The 18677-nt window shown below is 37.3% G+C and overlaps 1 protein-coding gene and 2 long non-coding RNA genes across 3 annotated transcripts; 1 reads left to right on the top strand and 2 right to left on the bottom strand.

Moving 5' to 3' along the window:
- The first annotated feature begins 354 nt into the window (after positions 1–354).
- Positions 355–5704, top strand: LOC142553952 (uncharacterized). Its single transcript, XR_012822061.1, has 5 exons — positions 355–671; positions 2717–3086; positions 3306–3371; positions 3606–3776; positions 5504–5704. It is a non-coding gene; the product is annotated as an uncharacterized LOC142553952 (long non-coding RNA).
- Positions 5705–5811: 107 nt separating this feature from the next.
- On the bottom strand, positions 5812–11748 carry LOC142554699 (uncharacterized). Its single transcript, XM_075665369.1, has 7 exons — positions 11653–11748; positions 11506–11598; positions 8338–9754; positions 8062–8176; positions 7618–8001; positions 6847–7530; positions 5812–6733 (listed from the first exon to the last, which is right to left on the bottom strand). Exons 1-7 carry the CDS (start codon positions 11746–11748, stop codon positions 5812–5814), a joined length of 3711 nt encoding a protein of 1236 aa, XP_075521484.1.
- A 431-nt stretch (positions 11749–12179) lies between these two features.
- LOC142554353 (uncharacterized) lies at positions 12180–12619 on the bottom strand. The gene is made up of 3 exons (XR_012822167.1): positions 12485–12619; positions 12316–12408; positions 12180–12247 (listed from the first exon to the last, which is right to left on the bottom strand). It is a non-coding gene; the product is annotated as an uncharacterized LOC142554353 (long non-coding RNA).
- Between the last annotated feature and the right edge of the window lie 6058 nt (positions 12620–18677).

Raw genomic sequence — 18677 nt, 5'->3', positions numbered from 1 at the left:
CAAGTGCTTAATTTTATTTATGCATTTTATGGATAATTCATGCATGATAAAATTTAATTAATAAAATTTTAAAAGTTGATGCACTAAGATTTTTAAGTTTTATTTCGCGCACGAACGGGGAGAGGAGATCGGGAGAATTTTCAGGAAAATTATTTTAATTACATGATTTGTTTTTAAATATTAATTTAAGATGTTTTTAAGGGTATTTTTCAAAAATAGAATTTATTGGGTATTTTTACCCGCGTGATTTTTATTTTTAACGGTACACGAATTTTATCGAATCGGGAGACCTTTTGAACTTTCGGCTAATATTTTCAAAAACTTTACAACACGAAATATTTTTCAGGAGTATGTTTGGATTTAATGGGCCAACTTTTAATCTCGTTAGGCTTAAAATTCTTTTAAGTTTTTAATTAAATCATTTAAAGACCATTAGCTAGTTGATTAATAACTAATTAAGCTACCCTATACCCCTTTAACCTCCCCACCAACCGACACCTCTTTATTCCAACTCTCCCCACTCTCATTATTTTAATTCAGCAGCTAGCCTCCCTTCAGCAACCATCGGCCATAGCATTTTCAATTCAAGAAAATATCGGCCATAGCAATTCCTTCAAACAAATTGTCTCCGACGCTCGTTCTTCGATCTCCTCGCTTCTATAACATCTAAGGCACGCCTCGTACTTTTGTTTCTGCATCTTACTCGCAATATGTATGCTGTTATATGTTCATTAGTTTGAGGATTTCTCGATCCAACGCATAACATGGAGGTTCTTCGATTTTGGGTAAAATTCATGCATCTTTTGATTTATCATTCACGTTGTCTTCGATCTGTGCAAGGGCTGCTGTTTTCTTGTTGATTTAGGGACTGATCAAGAGGACAATAGGCAGCTTTAAGGTGTAGGGTCATGGCAGGGGCTGCTGGTTGAAGGGCCGAGTGAAGGATGGTGGTCGCGTTTGTGCTTGGGGAAAGGGCTCGATCGTGTCTCGTGGTTCTTGCTGCTCGAGGGCCTTCTCCAGCCGTGGACCAGACCCTGGTGGGTCTGAGTTGGGGTCTGGAATGGTTAGAACCAAGCTGGAGTTGGCGGAACGATCGATCTAGCCGAGATGAGATGGGTTGGGCGAGGTAGGAGTTTTTGAGGATTATCGGTTCTTAGCAGTTATCAGCGTGCATGGGGCTTGTTGTGTGGGTATGGTAGGTCCATTAGGGTCTGGCCTTGGTCCCTAGTAGGTTGGTTCGGGGCTGGTGTGGGCTGGTGCAAGCTGAGGAGCACTAGGATGCGGTGGGGTGCCTTGCGGGTTGGAGAAGAGAGATAGCAGATTTTCCAGCAGCCATTCAGGGGTCTGACCGATAGTTTAAGGGCCTAATTTTGAGATCTTTAGGATCTCTTGGAGGTTCATTAAGGGTGGTAAAAAGTTGGGTAAGTTTTGGTTAAGTTTCGGTTCGATTCGGGTTGAAACCGGGACCCCGTCCAAGTTTTAAAACAATTCGGTTAAGTTATGAAATGTGCTCAAGTTTACGTCTAGGAATGGTTATAAATATGTTTTGGGATATTTTTAGAAGTTTGGTAAGGTTCGGATCAAAATAATGTGTTTTGTATTTATCCGGGATTTAATCGTCGCACGAAACGTTAATTAAAGGATTAATTGAAACGCCTAGATTTAAGCTTAATAAAATTATGAGAAATTATATTTAAACTCAAATAATTATTATAAGTCTAAGTTTTTAAATTGAGAATTTTATGCTAAGGTTTGGTTTAATTCGGGATTAAAACACATTAATATGTTATAGTTAAAGATTAATTTAAAAGTCATAGATTTAAGCCAAATAAAAAAATGGGAAAGTTCTTGTAAGCTTAAATAATTATTTGGGACGTGTTAGAGTTAATGGAATTAAGAAAATGTCAAAGAAGTGAAATTTTACGTCTATGAGCAAAATGGTAATTTTTGGGTTTCAGGGGCAAAATCGTCATTTTGCACCTGGGGTGAGATGTTGGTCCTGGCAGCGCTCCTGAGCACATTTTATCACGTTTTAAATGGTTATGCATCATGTTTATGAATTTTTATGAAATTATAATAAATACGGTGCATGCTTGGTTTAAAGGAAAAATTACGTATATGCATGATTTTATTAAGTGATGAATATGATGACACGTTTTGAAGGAAGTGATTTAGTTGTGACTAATACGATGACACGATGATATGATTGGAGATATCGTGAGGGAAAAGGCCCCAGAGGGAGCCCGTTTACGGGAGAAGGCCCCAGAGGGAGCCCGACGATCGTATTTCCATTGACATGATATGATGATATGATAGGCTCGGGCTCAGTTGACGGGTGAGAGTGTCGCTGATGTCCCCCGTCACCGGGTACCGCGGTTACACGTAGATGGATCCATTGACTGACATGATGACATGATGATACGAAAGTCACAGCTAATGAACGGGGATTCAAATTAAGATTTTAACACGTATATGCTGATACGATGATACATGCTATTACCATGTTTTGACAGGTCTACGCATACGATATGATAATAGGATGAGACAAGTTTTGACACGTTACAATTTTACACGACATGCTTATGTTCATGTTTTTAAGCTCATGAAATGTATGTTGATTATGTTATTTTTCACTGTTGTGTGCTACGTATATGTACTTGTTATTACTGGTACAGGTGTGTTGAGTCTTTAGACTCACTAGGCGTGTGTGATGCAGGTGAGCTTCATGATGAGAAGACTTGAGGTGCCGAACTCTGAGTAGGCAGATCTGGCGCGGTGACATGACCCGAGGACCACATATTTTCCGCATATGTTTTATGATATTGAGAGGAGAGGAATATTTTCATACGTTGATGATTTTAAGATTTTTATACGTTTATGTTCACGTATGATTTTGGATGATGGTAGTTATTTTAAACTACAATAATTTTATTGACAATTAAAAAGATTATTTTAAATGTTATTTTTAAATGCGAGTTTTATAAAAAAATATTTCCGCGATTTTTCGCAGACGTTTCACAATCAGTTGAGGCTTGCCACTTGGGAGACCGAGGCGGGTATGAGGGACCGATACCCGGAGTTGTTCGGTAAGACTTAATTTCGAGGACAAAATTTTTATAAGTGGGGGAGGAACTGTAGTGCCCAAATTCAGTACACATATAACCCATGCATTTATTTAATTATTAAAGCATTTTTTTGAGTTTAAATTGAGTTTTAGCCATGCATGATTTATTTAAATACATTGTTTCTAAATATTTATGTTTATGTGATACAAGTTAAAATGTTTTTTCGAGTTCATGTTTCAGGCGATTATTCGAGGCGGGATCGAGGAAAGAGACCGGTGACGATTTTTTGCAATATTTTAAATGATGGTATTTTATTTTAAGTTGGGATTGTGGCATTTTATTTTAAAATTTGTAGATTTTATAAAATTTAATGAGTTAGCATTTTATTAGCATTATAAATAACATGTTAAGTGGGATTTTAATTAGTCTTTTTAAATACCTTGTTAATTGTCAATTTAGCACTAATTTTCTCCTAATTAACACACACACACAAACCGTATAACACACACACGTTTCAAATTAAGAATTTTATTATTTCAGAGGAGAGAAACTAGGGTTCATATTCCCTAGAGCAGCCGCCCTTCCCCCTTAGATTTTCCAGCAAATTTCGTTGGTTTTCTTCGAAGAAAATCGAGCCACCATCATCCCGGATCAAGCCTCGCTCCGTCTCCGCTTCGGTATCGCCGTATCGTGAGTTTTAAATATCAAAAGGCACGTATATTCTGTTATTGCTGCATCGATCTCGTAATATTATGCGTTGTGTTGTTATTTATGCGTAAAATACATTTGTGATGCGTAGAAGTTTGAGCAATTATGTTTAGAACACTTTTGAAACCATTTTAGATCTAAATTTTTTGATTTTTGCTGTATTTTAAATGCTCCGATTTTTCGGTCGCGTTTTTGAGAAAACTTTCAACACAAAAATTGTAGAACTTTTTGATACCTTCGATTTGACAGTAAATTCGAAATTTTTAGATGAAAATTGAGTGAGTTATGACGTTTTTCGTGGGACTGCTCAAACTTCGTTTTTCAGAAAATTATGTATTGATGTGTTCTTGAGATTTTATTGTTGCAAGCTTCGTTGGAGATCGACAGGTGATCGTTGCTGCATCTAGGTATGTTTAGTATGATGTTGGGTTGTCATTTGATATGTCGTTTAGTGTCGATAGACACTCGAATACACTAGAAGTCGTAGGAATTGATTTGGTGTCAATTGCCACGTTTTTGAATTGTATGTGTCGTAGGGTGGAAGCCGTTGCTTTGGGTGTTTTTACGAGTTTGGTTCGATGTTATGGAATGCTAGGACGAATCTCGGGGTGTCGGTTCATGGCCCGTACAATCGAGTCTAGAATGATAAGTTTGGCGTGTACAGATTTTTCGTGAGTTCGCGTCCACCGAGAGTACACGGACCCGGAAACGGACCCTAGCACGGGGTCCGTGTTTTCGTTCCTTCTCGAGTGTCCTTTTTGCGAGCTGACACGGACCCCCACCCGGACCAGAGCACGGGGTCCGTGCCTTTCTTTTCTTCTCGGTGTCAAGTTTGCGTACACACACGGACCCCCTCACGGACCAGAGCACGGGGTCCGTGTATTCCCTTTTGTTCACGACACATTTCATCGCACGGACACAGACCCGAAGCCGGACCTGGGCACGGGGTCCGTGTGTTTGTTATTTTGGGAAAAGTTTTATGGTATGCTTTGAGGTCTGATGTCATGGTTTAGTACAATGATTTACAAGGCCGAGTCATGGGAATTTTAGAACGCCCTAAGGAATTGGATGAGCCCAGAAGTAAGCATGGTATTTACGTCTAAGTTATGCAAGTTAAGCATTTGAATTCAAGTTAGTAGGTGCAGCAACGGCCCCAATCGAAGTCCAACGAATCCCTCAACGCCAAGTAAGTATGTGACGTGCAAGAAAATTATTTTCAAGTTTTTGAGGTATGCTAAATGTCTTGTGACCAAATTATGAATGGGTTTGGAAGTCGGTGAACGTGGCCGAGGACCTCTCCACCCCGTTAAAGCATGAACGGCTTTAGATTAGGATTGAAAAGTGTTAAAGCATGAGCGGGGACCAATCCACCTGTTAAAGCATGAACGGGGATCTCATGTATGTGGCAGTGGGTTCGCCCCTGTCATCCAAGTACTGTGGTTTAGTCTGATCAGGCCAATTATGTTATGGGTCACTTGCTTTGAAACATCCTCTACGCAAAATGTTGAAGCCATGTATGTTTAAGTATGTTCAAGTATGCAAGCATGTTTAAGAAAATTTTATGGCACGTCTAAGCATCCATGTACGTATGTTCAAGTTTTATCTTGCAAGTTCAAGTTTAAAGTATGTATGCCCTATTTTAAAGTTGCATGTGATCTTATTATGTAGTACTTGTTACTTCCAGTTTATACGTGTTGAGTCTTTAGACTCACTAGACTTGATCGATGCAGGTGAGGATGTTTATGAGGAGACAGGAGGTGGGGACCTAGGAGCAAGTTTGGACTGAGCTGGAGGCTAAACCCGAGGACCGCCATGTTTTTAAGTCTTTATGAAAATGTTCAAATACTTTTGTCAAACTCTATTTTAGATCTTTGTTGAGACGTACAGTTTATTTTATCGAATTTTTAATGCTCACGTTTTATTTAAGAAAAATTTTAAATTCTTCAGCAAATTTTAGTAGTAAAAAGTACGGTACGTTACACAGTCAGTCTGCCATATCAAGCACGAGGTGCTTGCTTCAAACTATAGAGAGCATTTTTCAACTTGTATACATGATCAAGATTATGTGGATCTTCAAATCTTTAGGCTGTCTAATATATACTTCTTCACACAAAATCTCATTCAAAAAGGCACTTTTGACGTCCATTTGAAAAAGTTTTATTTTCATGTAGCATGCAATGGCTAGCAAAAGTCGGATTGACTCAATGCGGGCAACAGGAGCAAAGGTCTCATCGAAATCAACCACTTCAACCTGTGTGTACCCTTGAGCAACCAACCTTGCTTTGTTTCGAATAATGTTTCCTGACTCATCAGTTTTATTTTTAAAAACCCACTTTGTTCCAATTATATTGCCATGGTCAGGAGGGGAAACTAAATCCCAAACATCATTTCGAACAAACTCTTCAAGTTTATCATGCATAGCATTGATCCAAAACTCATCTTTTAAAGCTTCGTCGACATTTTTAGATTCAATTTGGGATACAAACCATGAAAATCTAACCTGTGAGTACATGGTACTCATGCACACTAGTCCCACCATTTTTCGGTAGTCAACTTTATCTTTCTTCCTGGTTTGGATATCCTCACACATTCCTCCGATGATTTGAGATGATGGATGATTCTTTTGGATTTTGTTTGGAATACACAGTCCATCATCTACTGCTTCATCATCACTATGCTTTTCTTCAGATTCAGTGACCTCAGTTTCACGTGTTGTGCTAGATGTTGCAACATCTGGGGTAACATTTGCATTTTCCAGTGAAATTGGATTGTCCAGAAGGTCTTCAACGTCATCTTCAGAAGTTTTCTTTTTGAGATCTGCGCAATCATCAAAAACAACATTAATGGATTTCACAATAGTTCTAGTTCTTAAATTAAACATGCGATAAGCTCGACTATTAGTGGCATAACCCAAAAACAAACACTTATCACTCTTTGAATCAAACTTTGCAAGTTGATCCCTGTCATTCAAAGTGTAACAAACACAGCCAAAAACATGAAAATATTTAAGATTAGGCTTCTTTCCCATGATGATCTCATAAGAAGTTATGGTTGAACCACTTCTCAAATAGACCCTATTCGAAATATGGATTGCTGTATTAAGGGCTTCTGCCCAAAAACTGCTTCGAGATATTCTTTGAAGCTAGCATCACCCTTGCCATTTCTTGCAAAGTCCTGTTCTTTTCGTTCGGCAATGCCATTTTGTTGTGGTGTTTTTGGTGCTGAAAATTCATGTGAAATCCCATTCTTGTCACAAAATGATGAGAATAATGAGTTTTCAAATTCCTTACCATGAACAGTTCTGATCCTCCTCACTTTTAAATTATGGAAGTTTGTGATTCTTGTGACTAATTGTTTAAACACATCAAAAGTGTCCGATTTCTCCATAATGAAACTTACCCATGAGTATCGTGAGAAATCATCAACACAAACAAAAGAATACCTCTTACCTCCAAAGCTTTCCACTTCCATAGGACCCATAAGGTCCATGTGTAGCAATTCCAGACAGCATGTTGTCCTAGATGTTGGCAACACTGGGTGCGACACGCGAGTCTGTTTTCCTTTTTGACAGTCTCCACATACGTATGGTATTCCAGATGAAAGATTAGGCATACCTTTTACTGCATCGTACTTACTCAAGTTCTTCAGGGTTTTGAAATTTGCATGTCCGAGTTTTTTATGCCAAAGGTCAAGTTTGGTAATTTGCACATGTTTGCATGAAGATTCTTCACTTATTTGATAGCAATTATCCGAAGACCTTGTACATGTCATAATGCACAAATTAGTTTCATCAAAAACTTCACAAGTATGTTTATCAAACTTAACAAGCAAATTATCATCACACAATTGACTTATGATTATCAAATTTGAGTTTAATCCTTCAACATGAAGCACATTGTGGAGCTTGGGTAGTCCTTCAACATTCAATGTGCCATTTCCCTCAATCTTTCCTTTAGCTCCCCCTCCATAGGTTACTCTCCCACAATTTTGTTCAACATAATCAATGAGATGTTCTCTTGAACCTGTCATGTGGCATGAGCTTTCACTATCAAAGTACCAATGACCTGCAGTGTTAGTTTTCAACGAAGTATAGACAACATTACAGTGAGTTTGTACCTTTGGTACCCAAGTTTGTCTTACTGTAGGTCGATGGTGTCGGGTGTTGCGGGAAGTGTTGGGCAACATTCGGGGCAACATCCACCTTGACTTTTGATTCATGCGATCATCCCTGAGTTTAAAACAGTAGGGCCTGATATGACCAGGCTTAAAGCAGTAATGACATACGTACCTTCGTTTTCTTTTCCTAGGAATAGGTGCAGAAGGTTGTCTTTGCGGTGGAGAACTTTTGATTGAGGGTATGGATTGTGGCTTTATGGATTCATCAGCTTTCCCTTTCACAAAGACTGTTGATTTGGAACATTCACAAATTTCAAACACACTGTCTTTGAAGCCTAAGCTTTCTTGTCATCTCTTCCCATCAAAAGTATGAAATCAAGTTTGGATGTGCTCGAATTGAACTTTGACAAAGCTTCAGTTGCCTTTTGAAGTTCTTCTTTGGTCTTACCAAGTTCCAAATCCTTTTTACTCAAAATTACCTCAAGCTTGGCAACTACGGCTTTTAGATCAATGTTCTCCTTCATAAGACTTGAGTTCAACTTGTTTCTTTTGGTCCAATCTTCAAATATCTCTTCATAAAGTTTTTGAACACTCTCAAGAGTGATTTCTTCATCATCTTCTAATTCACCATCTCCACTCGAATTTCCAGAAGCTGTAGATTTCAGACAGATTGATTTTTCGCAGATGTTGCGGCCAGCTTTGGAAACACCTAGGGCAACACCTAAAGGATTCACCTGCAGGCAGTGTCTTTCTGTCAACAGTGCATTCAAGGAGGTGTGGTTATCTTCATCATTGGATTTCTCCTCCTCATCAGATTCTTCATCGCTTAAGGAAACATTGTAGCCTTTGTTCTTGCGTAATCTGTTGGCACATTCATTGGCATAGTGACCGAAACCTTGGCACTCTCTACACTGCACCGAATCATACTTCCTTGCATTAGATTGTCCCTTGCCATCATTCTTTGGTTGAAATTGTTGCTTGGCAGGAAACCTTTGTGGCCTTTCAAGGAGTGGGAGACTTGGAGATTTCGATGGTTTTGCATCCTTCTTCTTGTCTCGGATTCTTTTCAAGTAATCACCGAATTTCTTTGTGATAAAGGAGATAGAGTCTTCGCAAAGATCAGAATCATTGACTTCTTGGGAAATTTGAAGGATTTCATTGTATGAGTCATTCGAGGCTTGTAATGCAATTGTCTTCCCCTTGTCCTTCTTTTGCATGTCCATGTTCATTTCGAAGATACGAAGTAAACTAATAAGATCTTCCAAAGGCATTTGAAAAGTGTCCTTAGCCTCATCTATTGCGCAGATTTTTATGTTGAACCTTTCTGGCAGGGAGCGAAGAACCTTGCTAACCAAACGTTCATTGGAGATAGAGTCTCCAAGACTGAATGCCTCATTATCCATTTCCCGTAGGCGACGATCATAGTCTAGTATATTTTCGGATTCTTTCATCCTCATCATCTCAAATTTGGAAGTGAGCATCCTCAGTCTGGTTCGTCGCACACTTTCAGAATCTTCACAGTGCCTTTGGAGGATATCCCATGCACTTTTAGCAGAAGTACAGTTTGTGATCAAACTGAACATATTCACGTCAACAGACGTAAAGATAGCATTCAAAGCCTTTGAATTGTAGTTCGAACTTTGCACTTCATCAGTAGTCCATTCAGTTTCAGGTTTTGGCAAGCTGTCACCATCTCGGTCTGTCATACTTGGTGAAGTCCATCCATTGATGACACGCTGCCATGCCCGTTCATCTATGGATTTTATGTAGTATCTGATTTTGACCTTCCATAGGCTGTAATTGGTACCGTGTAGGACTGGTGGTTGAAGTGCTGCGCTTGCAAGTGAGGTGTCCATTAAATATTTCTGTCAAACAAAACAAAAACCAGAATCAGCACTTAGTATATCAAGAGTAGGCTCTGATACCACTTGTTAGAAAATTTTGTTTGACAATTATGGGTAAATATATGAACAACAATAAAAATAGTGAATTTGTGTTTTATCAGAATTAAATGTTGTGCCAGATAATACAACATCTCGGACAACATGCAGCGGAATATCATATTTTGGAACACAAAAATTGACTTTAAATAAATAGTTGGATGAGATTAAATTTGCACGAGTATAAATACTTGTGCGATGCCTTATGGCAAAAATTAATCACTAGAAAATCAATCGTTTACAAAAACCTATCACTAGTGATTGTGACAAAAATCAATTTCCTCGATACGTTGAGAAAACAAATGCTTTCTAAAACACATAACCAGAATAAAACTAAAACAAGAAAGCCAAAAACGTGTTGGTAAAAAGTAGATCCACGAGAAGCAATCTTCAGTCAACTTCTTCACAGATGTTGTCTGGAGATGTTCCCAACATTCACGGCAACACTTGATCACCACTCTTCAACCAGCGACGACTTCGAGAATTTTATTGCTCTGAAAATCTCCGCTACAAGTATGTGTGTATGTTCAATATCGAAGCCACCTTTACCCATGTGCTTGACCTCTTATTTATAGATGAAGAATCCTATCTCCACAAGGAAACCTAGTATCATAAGGAAAGTAAGAATTTTATTAGAAGTAAACTCTATTTAAACATTGATATCATATCTCTTTAAATCATTCCAATAAATATCATATCTAGACTACTTTTGAATGATTATCTCATTATCTAAGAAAGACAAAATATCACATAAAATATTATACTCAAATGAATCAATAAGGAAAAGATATTGTTAGGGAAATAATTTAAAATCCAACGACTTATATCAATTAAATTCCGAAATAATATTTCCCTTCAAGGATGTTAAATCGGTTGCCAACCGAGCATGAGACATGGATATGGCCAGGGTTTTTAAGCCGAGGCAGAAGGTGAAACCTAGGAGCGGTTTACGAAGCAGCTTCTGTTTGCAGGTATTCGGAGCGGATATTAACCAGTCTTAAATGTGGGCTGCAAGAGCGCTTCTCTTCACTACTTCTACGTGCGTGCATGGGGAGCGGTTTCGTAACTGCTTTTGAAAGTCATATTTCGAAGCAGTTTTTGTGACTACACTTGAATGTTGTAATTTAAGAAGGGTTAAACATCTGCTCCTACAAATCATGAGTCCTAACCAATCGACCACTGCATTAACTTTCAATTCAAAAAATTGATTATTTTCTATTCCAAAAATTTTATAATAAATTCTTTTGATTTTTCATCCAATCCACTAGACATCGCAAATAGATTTTTTTTAAAAAAAATTATTTTCTTCTAAAAGAAATCACTGCATAACTCAATATAATAAATAGATGAAATAAACAATGACATTCCATCATAAAAAAATCAGTATATAATCCTTACGAAATCATTATCAACTAAAATAACATATCAGTCAACTAAAAAAATATTATTTATTTCCAACTCTATTATAAATCCAAAAATCCTTTTCCAAAATTCTAATTGTGGTTTCTCTCAAGGAGATCTACGGATACTTTCTTGAGCATTTGAAGGAATACTCGTATATTGTTGCATGATTTCTGACATAACACTTGTCATCTACAAATGAAAGGGGATTTTACGTCATGCATTTATATAAGTATTTTTAAAAAATCATTTGTTAATATCAAACATGCTAATACCTGTACTGGTAACGTTTCGGGCCCTCGAGATCCCACAGCAGTTCCGACCATCATACTTTGCATAATACGGGTAAAACTTTGTAATTGTTGTTCCTGCATCCGCCTCATCGATTGCTACATCTCAGATTGCCTTTATGCTTCACGTACTTTCATTTCTGCCTGTATTCGTGCTTCTCTCTCTGCTTCTTTTGCCTCTATTTCTTCCTTCCATTGTGCTTCTCGTGCTGCCTCCCTGGCTTCCATAGCTTTTATTTTTTCTTCAGTTCCTTGAACTTTTCTGTAACATCTGAAGCAATGTCATATCCTTGGAAATGGTTACGCTTATATTTCTCTTGAAAAATTTGGCTAGGCAATGCACCAGCTCCTAAACATCGAACTCGCTCAGAATGCTCAGGCCCAAACACCTCGCTGCATAAAAAAATAATTAGTATCATAAAATTTATAACTTTACAAAATTAAAAATGCTCATTACCAAAATGCTTGCTCATGCACTTGTCCTGGATCTGTTCCCTCTGGTATGTCTTGGAGATGGCACTTCACAGCCTCATTCAACAAAGCCTGACACAAAAATTGTCAATAAAATTAAAAAGTATATTGAAAAGTCATTTTAAAACAACTGAAACAAAATTCTTACCTCGTGTCTTATAGCTTCGTCATAAATAGGAGCACCTATTTTCTTTTTACTGCGACAACTTAATTCTAATAATTCAATACGAGCAGGTGTTATGTCATTCTCCTGAAACTAATCAACAAATTGTGGACAGCAAATTCTGCCATCAAACTTAACTAGTTATTATATATAATGCCTACAAATTTATCTTCCAAAGTTGGAATATTTATGTGTGCTTGTGCATGAAGTCTTCGTTTTTTATTAACATTTTCTCTATTAATTTTTGAAGTTTTCTGCAATAAGTTTACAAAAAAATGCATCATATACACTTATCTATACATTTAGAAAAAAAAAAATTATTATTTCTACCTCATTCTTCTTCTAATAGTCATATAAGGTTTCCCAAACCTCGGGTGTCAGCTCATGACGGACATGACGAATTTGCAAAAGCTCATCTAAAGGAATATTTGAGTCATAAGATGTTTCCTTGACTTCAGTCCTGCATTGCCTCCATGCAGCTCCCATTATTTGCATCACAATATTTCTGTGGCGAGTAGGGATACAAAAACATGCCTACAAACATTAAACAGATTATATTAATTTCAAATTCAAGTTTGGAACTAAAGGATTCTCAACTTACAGTTACAGATCCCCATGTAAGATCCAAACGATCCTTAGGTATTTTCCTCTAGTCCAAAAAACTAAGAGGCAACAAGTTTCCATTCCGAGCAATCGTTCTCACAAAATTTGAATGTTTGGGTTGCATTTCTCCATAAAGTTGACCTTTTTTCATTAAATCTTACAATCAATAAGTCAATGGGACCTAATATACATAAATTAGAGTAGCAAAAGATTCATAAGGAGAAAAAAAATCAACATGAATTTTCATCATCTGTTTCATTGTTCAGTATTGGCATGCCCTTAACTTTTGATCCCTCTACATCGGTTCTTATCAAGTCAATATATTCTCTATTTACATCACCTAACAACGATTGCACAATAGAAAAATTATTATGAATGAAATGTGTTCTATCAAAATCATCTTCATCTCCCATATTGTATATATCTCTTGGTGTGTGACAAATGACACAATACCAATTCTCATCTTTTGGATCACATATATAATAGACCATTTGAGCTTGTGAAGCCAAAATAAAATGTTCATGCCCTTCACGCTCTCCTGTATGTATCAAACGTGAAAAGTTCACCATTGTGAATCCTAACAGATCAGTTTTCACTCCATTAGTAATATTAACCCAATCACATTGAAAAAGAACGATTCGTCCACGACCACCATAGTAAAGTGAGATAACATCAGTTATTCGACCATAATAAGTTGACTCATGATCATCATTATCATGAGCAGGCTACACCATGACTCCATTTTTCTGATTTTTGTTTTGTTTTGTTCAGATTCCACTGTGCGAAATGCGAAACCATTTATATTGAACCCATGATATCGAAATGCAATAGAATTTGGACCACATGAAAGAGCTCTTAGATCTAAGTCATCAATTTGTTCATTTGTTCGATCAACCTACAATATACAAATAATTTCAATAATTATCATATATAAATATTAAAAAATTAATATTTCTATCGATGAACCTTTGATGTACAAATACATAATCATAAATTACTTACTCTTTTTGCAAACTAGCTCGCAAATTGCATTTGTACCAAATCATCTAATTCAGAATTAGTTGAACAACGACCATATCTATGTCTTCTCTTCAACTCGTTCTTAAATTCTTTGTTCAATAGTGGCAGGAACTGAAAGTTAGAAACTTTCATTGATGATAAAAACAATAAAAATAATATTTTTTTAAAAAAAATTTATACATACTCACGATATGGGTTCAACATTGTACCGCTTGAAAGAATATATCTATTAGTTTGATTTATAGTTTTGACATCCAAGGTGACTACTTGGCGCCCTTTCGTAGGTCGTCCTACTTGTGGAAACATTGGCAATGAAAGAAACATCAAAATTTGAGGTCTCTTTGTGTCTTGTTTCATTATTATAGAATGAGTTTTCACCCTCTAAATAATGAGAACAAAATACAACACATTCATCTGCCAAATATGCCTCTGCAATGTTTGCCTCTGGCCGTGCTTTGTTTCTAACAAAATTTTTAAGTTCCCCAAGATATCTTTCTATTGGATACATCGATAATGTACCGGTCCGGCTATTCTTGCCTATATGCTCAATGTACCACCAAATGCATCATTATTGTGAAAAAATATGGTGGAAAAATTCTTTCCAACTGACATAAAGCCAATATAACACCTTCTTCAGCTTTCTGTAACTCATCTTCTCGTAATAACTTTCCACAAACTGCCTTAAAATATTCACACAGAATGATTAATGGTGCAACTACTTTTTTTGACAACACTCAATGAAGAGAAATTGGAAGGAAATATTCCATAATGACATGACAATCATGGATTTTTAAACCCATAATTCTACAACGTCCAACATCAATACACTTTGAAATGTCAGATGAAATACCATCAAGGACATGTATATATTTAAGAACCGAACAAAATATTTTATTCTCGGGTTTACTCAAAGAATAACAAGAGGTTGGCAAATAATTTGTACCATATGGTTGTTTCTGCAGCCATAATTGTTTCATAATGCCTAAAATTTTCAAAGCTCTGCACGCGACAACATTATCTTTGTTCTTGGTTGGATCGTTTAAAAGTGTACCTAGGATATTGTCACAAACATTTTTTTCAATATGCATGGGATCCAAATTATGTTTGATCAAATTAAACTCCCAATAAGGAAGAATAAAAAATATACTTCTTTTTCGCCACATTTGTTCAATTGACCCGGTTTTTATTCGTACAGTTGGCATCGATGCATTACTCTTACCATACAAGACATTTTTGTTTAGAGTCATTTAAGGACATCAGATCCAGACAATAGAGGCATATCTAACTCACGTAGCTCTGGCTTGCCATAACTCGCCATTGTTCGAATTTCTGCATCTAGAGATAAGAAGCGACGGTGCCCTCTGAATGACCACTTCTTGCCATTCTTCAAGTGCAATGCATCTGTCTTATCAGCACATGTTAGACATCCATTCTTTGCATATGTGTTCCATCCAGACAAACATCCCAAACTAGGAAAGTAACTGACTGTCCAAAGTAATGCAGCGTGCTTTTGAAACATTTGTTTGTTGCAAGCATCATATGTCGGCGTCCCATTTTCCCTCAAATCTTTCAGCTCCGTCAATCAAGGTTGTAAGTATACATCAATATCATTTCCAGGTGCTTTTGGGCATGGAATTAATGTGGATAAAATAATTGAAAGAGGTTTCAAAGACTCCCAAGGTGGTAAATTGTAAGGCATCAAGACAATGGGCCAATTACTATGTGACACACCTTGATTTTTAAAAGGATTAAAGCTATCAGCAGCGACTCCCAATCGTACATTTTGAACATCAGATGCAAAGTCATGATGTCGTTCATCAAAGGCCTTCCATGCTTTTGAATCAGTCGGATGCCTCATGATTCCATCCGAAACCCGTTTCTTAGAATGCCATTGCATGTTTTTAGCTGTCTTAGATGACATGAGTAATCGTTGTAATCTTGGTTTTAAAGGAAAATACAAAAATATCTTGGCTGGAGTCTTCACCAAAAGACGTTTTTTTTTTCACCTTTACTTGACTTCTTGGTTTGTTTCTGCAAGTCCTTCCATCTTGAGAGGTTACACACTTTGCAAGCTTGTTCATTCTTATTTTCCCCCCAATAAATCATGTAGTCATTTGGACAAGCATGCATTTTATCATACTGAAGTCCTAGTTTATAACACGACTTTCCTACATAAACATTTTCATACTCGTCATAATAATCGAAATCGTAAATCATTTTACGTAGAGTTCTGTTTAATGCAAATAGGCCCATACAAATAAATCGTTTGATCAAACTAAACTACGGTACTAGGCTGGCAAGGATCACCACAGCCCTTGAACTGGATGTCCGTTCCTTAACATAACATAATTCCTCCGAAGAGGTTGGAGAGGTCCTCAGACACGCTCTCCGGCTTCCAAAACCATAACATAATTTGGCCACAAGACAAATCGCATACCTCAAAAATAATTATTTTTCAAGTCATACATGCTTACAAGCATCACGGACTTCGTTGGATCACCCTGGACATGCTGCCACAACCTCATAATTTAACCAATCAAACATAGCCCTGAAGATGCACTCGGGCACGTACGATTCCCAAATTAAATAAAATAACTTGCGTTACCGAACGACTCGGCACTCGAACCATACTTAGAAAACATCCTAACCTATTGTCAAAGACCCTAGACCAGCCCCGAACCATGACCAAACCCCTTAAACCATGAACAACACCCAACGCATGAAAACAACCCATGGATATGCAGTATGACCCATATACGCTTATCATGACTCCACGCCTAAACCAACGTGAACCGGACCTGAACCAAGCCCTAGAATAGAACCTTAGACACAAATTAAGCCCTTGGTCCACCCCTTTCTAGCCCAGACCCGCTCCCAAGCCTTACAAAACCACAATGTCATGACCAGCCCTTCGCATGACTCGACCTACGCACAGCTGCATGTTTCTATACCAGCGCTCTTCCTAGCCAGCCACACCATTAACCTCCCCAACTAGGCTCACTCTAGGACCATAATCCATGTCCTAAACCATAGCCACGAGCCTAGGTCCAGGCCCTGCACTGAAACGAGCGATCGAACCCAAGGACAGCCCTACCCATGATTACATGACAGCCAGCCCCACCCTTAACCCATGCCATACCAGACCGTGTCTAGCCCTTACCAGTCATCAACCATGACCCAAAACACACCCTAAAACCTAACCATGACCAACAGTAGCAGCCCAATGAAGCCTCCAGTCAAGAACACTCAAGAAAATCGTGAACTCCATGCACGTAAGAACCAAAAACAAACATTGGTGATGAATCATCAATCAAACACTTAAACCAACTAATTTTCCATGCGCAAATTGTATCAAAATACATAATATAACAAGATCGATGCGTTAAAGATAGGTTTAGGCATGCCTTTGAGTTAAAACGCAAGATATATCGAAAAACGAACGCGTGAGAGAACAGAGGCCGAACAAAGACGGTTTGCTACATTTTATGGCTTGAAAAGTGACTAAATTAACCAAGGATTGTAGTGTGAGTGTTCGGCCAATCTTTCTGATGGGAGGAAGTTGAAAAAAATCGATCCCTAGGTGATGCGAAGTTTCAGCCAAAGTGTGTGTTCTTGGTGTTTTGATATGTGTTGTGTGTGTTGGTGTGTGTGACCGAGAGTTATAAGTAGAATTAGGGTAGGACTCATTCTCATATATATAATAGGATACTAGCTAGGTATTTATGTTATTTAATCAAGATTTAAATTACTAATTAAGCTCTCAAATTTTAAATTACTAATTAAGCCCTCCAATTTTAAATTAAGAGTCCTACAATTTTAAAATTCTACTCGTAATTAAATAATACCTAATTTATTAATAAATTCATAAAATAATTATTAAAACATTTTATTTCGAGTAGATGTATTTGAATTCCTTGTTTTCGAATTTTGCTAAATAAAATTCTTAACGTCTCTTTTTCACTCGATGATTTAATTTTAACCCTTAAATGTTAAAATTTAAAAATCCTTTAAAATACTATTTTCTTGACTTAAATAAAATTATAACTTAAATTTTTATTAACATCTTAATCGTCTCCGGTCTCCTTTCCCAGTTCGGCATTGAATAATCGTCAGAAAACTAAAACTCGAGAAAATATTTTATATTACATAATAAAATAAATATATATACATTTAAATTAATTTAACACATAACATGCATCACCTAAATTATAAATTCAATAAATAAATTAATTCAATCATGCATGGGTTTACGTGTACTAGTTTTTGAGCACTACAGTTCTTCCCCCCGTAAATAAATTTCGTCCTCAAAATTAAAGCTTACCAAATAGCTCTGGGTAGCGACTTCTCGTGTCGGCTTCGGTCTCCCAAGTAGCTTCTTCGGAATGATTCAGCCACTTGACCTTGACCAACTTGTTAACTTTGTTCCGTAGTCTTCTCTCCTGACGGTCTAAAATCTGAATAGCCTTTTCTTTGTATGAAAGGTTAGTTGATAGCTGTAACGGTTCAAAGCTTAGTACATGTGAAGGGTTCGCCATGTACTTTCTTAGCATAGAAATGTGGAACACATTGTGAACACCTACCAGATTCGGTGGCAGTGCTACTCGATAGGCTAGTGTTCTCACTTTCTTGAGAATCTCGAATGGTCCTATGAATATCGGACTCAAATTTCCTTTCTTCCCAAGGTCTTACGGAGATGTGGTCTCCTGCGGCAAATTAAAGCCCCTCATTCTCTTGTCAGCATAGCTCTTTTGACGACTCTGAGCAGTCTTCATCATGTCCCGGATTTTGACAAGTATATCTACAGTATGCTGAACGATCTCTGGACCAAGTTCTGATCTCTCTTCGACTTCATCCCAATGAATAAGCAATATGCATTTCTTTACATATAATGCCTCGTAGG

Source organism: Primulina tabacum, chromosome 8 (assembly GCF_025594145.1).
Source record: "Primulina tabacum isolate GXHZ01 chromosome 8, ASM2559414v2, whole genome shotgun sequence".
Taxonomy (NCBI): Eukaryota; Viridiplantae; Streptophyta; class Magnoliopsida; order Lamiales; family Gesneriaceae; genus Primulina; species Primulina tabacum.
This window is presented reverse-complemented; position numbering and strand designations above follow the sequence as displayed.

Bases quoted from the DNA above. Each gene is read 5' to 3' on its own strand.
- LOC142554699 (XM_075665369.1), bottom strand. From the start codon at position 11,748: ATGGAAGCCAGGGAGGCAGCACGAGAAGCACAATGGAAGGAAGAAATA. The intron at 11,599-11,652 runs GTACGTGAAGCA...AGGCGGATGCAG, and splicing joins GAATACAGGCAGAAATGAAA to GAACAACAATTACAAAGTTT. The intron at 8,177-8,337 runs GTAAGACCAAAG...CCAAATCAACAG, and splicing joins TAAAAAGGATTTGGAACTTG to TCTTTGTGAAAGGGAAAGCT.